Consider the following 6667-nt stretch of genomic DNA (forward strand, 5'->3'; position numbering starts at 1 on the left):
ATGAGGAAATAAAAAAATTAAATAAACCCACGCATCTCTCATGTACAGTTCACATGAACCATGCGTCGGAAAAAGTATCTTTTCATCATACTGTTGGTGGCTCTTTACCATACCAACATTAGAACTTCCTTTTTTTTTGTTTCTTATCATAAATATATACGTATATAGTATTTTTTTTATTATATATGAATTGATCGTAGATAATAATAATAATAATAATAATAATAATAATAATAATAATAATAATAATAATAATAATAATAATAATAATAATAATAATAATAATAATAATAAATAATAATGAAGATGATAGACAACGTGTAAGTAAAAAACAACAGGGCCGATATTTAATATAATTATAGAAAGAGGAAAAAAGTGAAATGCCCATTTTGTTTAATTAAACCACATTTAACTCAAATCTGCACTAAATTATTATAGATATCCTCGCAAGTCACGGTGTTTGTTGACATTGCTTGCTGGTTGAAGAAAACACAATCTCTCGATCAAGCTATATATATATATACACACACACTCTCACATCACACAAACAGATACAACCACATAAATATTTCCATGTGTTTTTTTCTAAGAAAATTATAATTATAGTCTATCGATTCACCCAAAAAAAAAAAAAAAAAAAACATGAGGATCTCGGTCGTGGTTGGTGTGTGCGTGTTTCTATGCATATTGAAGAGTTGTGTCTCGGAGTTTCCGAGGTTCGAGCATCGTTCGACCAAGGAAGATGGCTCTCTTAGCTTTCTCGTTGTCGGAGATTGGGGACGCAAGGGACAGTTCAATCAATCTCGTGTCGCTGATCAGGTATTTTCTCATATATACATATATAATATATAAGATTTTTTTGGATAAAATATATTATTGTAAAACTCGAAATTTATTTTGTTTGTGTTCCATGATTCTCGTCTATAATTGAGCGATACAGTTTTCCACGCAAATTTTCCGAATTTTCCGATGTACAGTCCCCAGTTTTTGTGTCTCAATTAATCTGTACGAATATCTAATTATTATTACATCGTGTGAGATATTATATATATATATATATATATATATATGGGCACAGAATTCCGTAGGAATATTCCCGCAACGAAAAGAGACACATTTCAGATATTCTCCAATGACAAAAGCATATCCTATATTCTGTGAAGCTATGGATCCCTGAAATTGTCATTATCATGGGAGAAAAAATTGGCTTTCAATCTAACATCTGTTATTTCGGTTTTTTTACAAAATTTCAGCCTTTGACTAAGATTAACAATTGTTAGTGTGTAATTAGGGGTGGGTACGGATCGGATATTCGGAATTTTTGAGATATCTGTATCTGATTCGCATAAATATTCGATTTTGTTATCCGTATCCTATCCGTAATTTTTGGATATCCGTAAAAATCACGGATATTTGTGAATATCCATATCCGATCTACAATATTATAAAATTTTGAATTAAAATTAAATAATAAACTCAAAGCAAATAAAATATATAAACTATTTAATATAAACGATATTCACCATTTAAAATTCATAATTTAAACATTCCAAATCAATTCAAATACAAATACAATCATAATTTATCACATATAAATATATTCAAAATTCAAAATTTAAAATATTAAACATAATAAATCTTAATATTCAAAAGATTAAACATTCTAAACTTCAATATCTATAAAATATTTCTTGAATTTTTTAAAAAATATATAAATATTAAGCATTTTAAAAATTTATATCAAATTATTTTTATATTTAATAATATTATTACAATGGATCGGATCGGATATGTCGGATAATTCGATTTTGATATTCGTATCCGATAAATATTTCAAAATAAATATCCGTATCCGATCCGTAAACTCCGGATATCCGAATTTTCGGTTCGGATACGAATCGAATAACGGATCGATTCGGTTTTTCAGATATTTTGTCCATCCCTATGTGTAATAATTGAGGCAATTAGTAAAGAAATGTGAATTTTTTTTTTTTTTTTTTTTTTTTTTTGCAGATGGGGAGGGTGGGAAGCGAGCTAGACATAGATTTTGTGATATCAACGGGAGATAACTTCTACGACGAGGGCTTAACCGGAGTCAACGACACTGCCTTCGAAGAATCCTTCACCCGCGTCTACACCCATCCAAGCCTCCAGAAACAGTGGTATACTGGTAATTTCTTCACCTCCTCAAAACCCCCCAAAAAAATTACAAATTTTGTAATTATGAACACAAAATTGTTATTTCCAATCTCTAAATTACGTACCCATCTCCTGAAAAATGTGATTACAGTGTTGGGAAATCACGATTACATGGGAGATGCGGGGGCGCAGCTTAGCGATGTTCTTGCCAAAAAAGACAAGAGATGGTTTTGTCGTAGATCTTTCGTTTTGGCTACGGCCAAAGGGTTGGTCGAATTTTTCTTCGTGGACACAACTCCCTTTGTGGACAAGTACTTCACAGACCCAGGAGACCATACTTTTGATTGGACCCAAGTCTTGCCGAGAAAACAATATCTCTCAAACGTCTTACATGTGATAATTAATTACTCCCCATTTATATTCTCATCCTTTAATTTTTAATATATGATTACACCTTATGTATATAATATACATTTTTTTCCCAGGATTTAGAAATGGGTTTGAAAAAGTCACGTGCCACGTGGAAAATCGTCGTGGGGCATCACGCGATCCAGAGCGCCGGCTATCACGGTGTAACCCAGGAGCTCGTGGATCAAATTCTTCCCATTCTTGAGGTCATTCTCTATTTACATGTTACTATTTATTTATCTATTTATCTATTTATTTATTTATTTATTTATTGGTGTTGTTGTTTTTAGGCGAATAACGTGGACATGTACGTAAATGGGCATGATCATTGCCTCCAACACATAATGAGCTCCAAGAAGTGAGTTTAAACTCGTTTGCTTAATCATATAACTTTTCAATACAACAAGATCGCATATAACAATCATATGATGTGATTACCAATTTAAAAAAAAATCACATTTTCACAATAAAGTTTTAAAGATTTTGGGGTATATATATATGAGCAGCAAAATGCCATTTTTGACGAGCGGGGGAGGATCAAAGGCGTGGAAAGGAAGCACAAAGCAATGGGATCCGACAGAAATGAAGCTATACTATGACGGGCAAGGCTTCGTGTCGTTCGAAATCACTCACTCGAATGCTAAATTTGTGTACTATGACGTCGACGGCAAAGTTCTTCATGAATGGACCTTGTCCAAAGACAGCGACTCCAAGAAGAAACTCTAATCACTCAATGTTATTTTTATGCATCTGTTGAATAAATTCTATGTGTGTTCGTTTTCCATTTGGGATTTTGATGTTTGTGTAATAAGAATATATTTTAATTCCTTTTACAAAACGGATCAAATGAGCCAATCCACCACGAGTCATCTAGCCCGTGAGCTAGTCCGGACGGCCACGGGTTAGCCTGTAATAATTTTTTTTGTTAAAACTATTTTGCTCTAAAATCTATTTTTTTTTTTTAATTCAAGAAATGGTTGGAAACAAACGATTCGTTTTCGAATTTTTTGTTAATGTTTAGAACTTATTTGGTTAACTTTTAGACATAACAATTGTTCGCAATAGATTGTATTATGATTTTTATTCAGATCGAAATGTTATTTTTATGATTTCAGTTTATGTTTTTGTCCAACTAGCGAACTAACCCATTTTTCTCCTTGTAGAGGTAAGCTATACCATTACCAGCCCGATTGACATGCCTTAGGTCAATGTATATGGAGTTGAAACACTTGTAATACAAGACTCTCGACGATCGTATTCATTTTGGGTATTTTGACTCTCTCTCTTTATATATATATATATATATATATATATATATGGTTTCATAAAGAGTGGATAACAATGATAAAACAAAATTAAGGATAGATCGAATGGTTTAGTCGCAGGAAAAACAGAGAAATGTTGTTTCTCTTCCCTCTTTTGTGTCCCTCTAAATAAAATCCCAGAAACTGACTGTCTTAATCAGACACACATCTCCCCCAGTTTGTCTTCTTCCTTCTCCTCTGTCAGCTGCTCCGCTTGTCCTCGCCGTTCTCTTCTCCTGCAACATCCCCATTCCACGCTTCTGTCGTCTTCTTGTCTACTTTCTCTTCTGATGAGTTTCTGCTGTTACCGTTGCCATTGTCGGAATTCGCCAAAGAGTCGGGGTTACTACCCGAGCCTGGCGGTGGGAGGAAAACACCCGTGCCAGGAAGAGGCATACGTGGCGGTGGTGGCTGGTGACGGGGCACTGACCACCCGCTTGGACCAGGTGGGGGAATGGCAGCAACAGATGCAGCAGGGAAGGGCATAGGAGGGGCAGGTGCGATGAAAAGCGGTTGAACCACTCCGTTTGGTGGTGCCGGCAACACACCGGTGGTGGTCGGGATGCTGTGATAATGTTTGGGTGGGCCAGATGGGTGACGGAAGTGGTGGTTGGACAGCGATCTACTCGGCGGCGGGCCCCAGTTAGATCCCGTTATGGACTTCCTCGGTTGAGATTTGACGAAAGTAACGAGTACCCGTTGCTTTCTGGTTGAGTCAATCGCAAGTTTCGCAAGATCTGCGGATTTTCCTTGCACCACAAGAACCGATCTGTTTCAATTGCCCGGAGGAAGTCTTATCAGATTCCAGAAAACGGGCCAGGAAGAATATCACGAGCTCGAGAAACGATTCATGAGAAAAGACTTGAAAGATCTCAACTTTAGGTAACAATTGATATGAATACGAATACGCACCCGGGCGTAAGAGAGAGTTTCAGAGAGCCCTTGTAGTCACCCGGATGATCTGAGACGATAACCCTTCCGAATGTCACATCGCATTCAGACAGTAGCATGATGCAGACAGGTCGCCCAAACCATGGAAGGAACATGTTAGGCTGCGAGTGATCTCCCTACAGATTCCAAGGATGAGCTATACATATATACACATACATACATACACACACATATATATAGTTCTTGTCACGAAAGTGTTTTAGAACATAATGTGAGCTAACCTCATTGTAAAAATCAATGATGCAGGCATCTGGCTTCATGGGGGCAATTTGCATGGCCACCAAACGCTCAATAACATCATGCAGGACCGTTGGAATCGGCTCAACCTTCCTATCTGCAGAAACTCGTCTGATGTAAGGAAACAGATAATGAACAAAGCGATCATATAATCAAATATCGGTAAAGGACATGCCAGTTGGAGCTTCACAATCGACTGGAGAATCAACTATTGGGAGACCTAGCTGAATCAGCTCCCGCCCACGTCCTCTCATCGGCCGTTTATTTGCCACATATGATTGACCTGCTTATCATTCATCAACAGCTTAGAACCAACTAAAACGGCAGAAAGGAATATCGTTCATGGAAATGTTCAAGAGAAGACAGCCTAGGGTCGATAATAATACATCAGCTTATGGTAAATCCTATGTTATGATAATAAAAGCTTACCCTGAAGTTGACCTCTTTTCCCCGAAACCCTCATATCGTTTACCAGAGAAACGAGTTGTGAAACTTCCTTTGCGTCAAAAAGTTCGTCATACAGTTTCAATCCTTCGACTACATTGACCTAAACGAGTGAGAAATTAAGCATCTTCATGGGAACAGCAATACAAAACTCTCTTACAATCAATCGGAAACAAACATGGAGAAAACCAAGTACCGTTTTCCCTTCATACATCTCCGTTACAACAAACGCCTTTGCCTTGCTTCTAGGACTCTCTTTCTCTATCTCATTCTGTTTTTGCTCAGAAGAGAGACTGCTGTCTGCAAGAAAAACTAACAGGGCTTCAATTAAATAGGAAAAATATACAAACTCGAAGGCTTAGTTTATGAAGTAACTTCCAGAGAATTGAAAATCGAGGAAATAGGCTGTCTTTGATACCTTTTGAACCCAAGTTAGATTTATGGTTAGCCAGCCCTGCTTGAGTTTCCGAAATGACTATCTCAGATTCTTCAGAATTCCCTGAATCTTTTGAGTTTCCACTATTGGCCTCTAGATTCTCACTACCTTCTGTCCCTGGACCAGACAAGAAAACAACTTACATTTCTGCTACACCAACGTAAAGCACTGCCGAGCCATCTAAACCTAAGTAGACAAGAGTACAAACAAAACAAACAACCAAACCCGATTTTGTTTCAGGGTCTTCTTAACAACAACAAAAAAAAAACCAGTAAATCCCAAGACACAGCAACACCATCTGTTAGCAGCAATCAACAGTGGAGAACGTTTCACACTAATTTGCAGGTAGACTTAAAGTTATGGAAGATATCATATATGTTTCTCTAACTGAGAAGGTTGCTTTTCCTACAAGTAAACACAATAAAATCTCGAAAACAACAGAAGAATACCTCTCTTCTCCTCTGCAACAGACAATGCATTATCATCCTTGTCCTTCCCACTGTTCCCTCTACCACCTAGTTTAGATTCCTCTCGTTTCTCATACCGATCAACACTATGGCAATCCAAATTCGAATTCTGCCCATCTTTCACTGTCGCCGCAGCTCCTCTCTGACCACCCGGTAGCTTGTAAGTACCTGGACCTGATCTCCTAAACTCTGTTCCCCCGAATTTCCCATGATCCGAGACGAAATGTCTCGGAGGTGGCAATGCCTGTGGCTGCTGCTGCCGCTTCCAAGCTATCTGCTGC

General features: G+C 37.3%; 2 protein-coding genes across 6 annotated transcripts in view; one reads left to right on the forward strand and one right to left on the reverse strand.

Annotated features, from left to right (window-relative positions):
* The first annotated feature begins 531 nt into the window (after positions 1-531).
* On the forward strand, positions 532-3333 carry LOC104823540 (purple acid phosphatase 7-like). The gene is made up of 6 exons (XM_010555158.2): positions 532-819; positions 2014-2170; positions 2291-2532; positions 2625-2753; positions 2838-2905; positions 3054-3333. The coding sequence occupies exons 1-6, from the start codon at positions 643-645 to the stop codon at positions 3271-3273; spliced, it is 993 nt and encodes a 330-aa protein (XP_010553460.1). The 5' UTR covers positions 532-642; the 3' UTR covers positions 3274-3333.
* A 550-nt stretch (positions 3334-3883) lies between these two features.
* LOC104823550 overlaps positions 3884-6667 on the reverse strand; it is a 4049-nt gene continuing 1265 nt past the window's right edge. For 2 of the 5 annotated variants that reach the window (XM_010555176.2, XM_010555169.2), the window contains exons 3-10: positions 6369-6642; positions 5902-6036; positions 5680-5795; positions 5469-5586; positions 5215-5322; positions 5024-5136; positions 4764-4918; positions 3884-4620 (exon numbers count right to left, since the gene is read on the reverse strand). In XM_010555176.2, the coding sequence (XP_010553478.1) occupies positions 4053-4620; positions 4764-4918; positions 5024-5136; positions 5215-5322; positions 5469-5586; positions 5680-5795; positions 5902-6036; positions 6369-6642 (1587 nt within the window). In that variant the 3' untranslated portion in view covers positions 3884-4052. Of the gene's footprint in view, positions 4621-4763; positions 4919-5023; positions 5137-5214; positions 5323-5468; positions 5587-5679; positions 5796-5901; positions 6037-6368; positions 6661-6667 lie in introns of all 5 variants that reach the window. The other 3 variants (XM_010555182.2, XM_019203606.1, XM_010555191.2) reach the window with 3 other exon arrangements.

Source organism: Tarenaya hassleriana, unplaced genomic scaffold (genome assembly GCF_000463585.1).
Source record: "Tarenaya hassleriana unplaced genomic scaffold, ASM46358v1 Cleome1, whole genome shotgun sequence".
Lineage (NCBI taxonomy): Eukaryota > Viridiplantae > Streptophyta > Magnoliopsida > Brassicales > Cleomaceae > Tarenaya > Tarenaya hassleriana.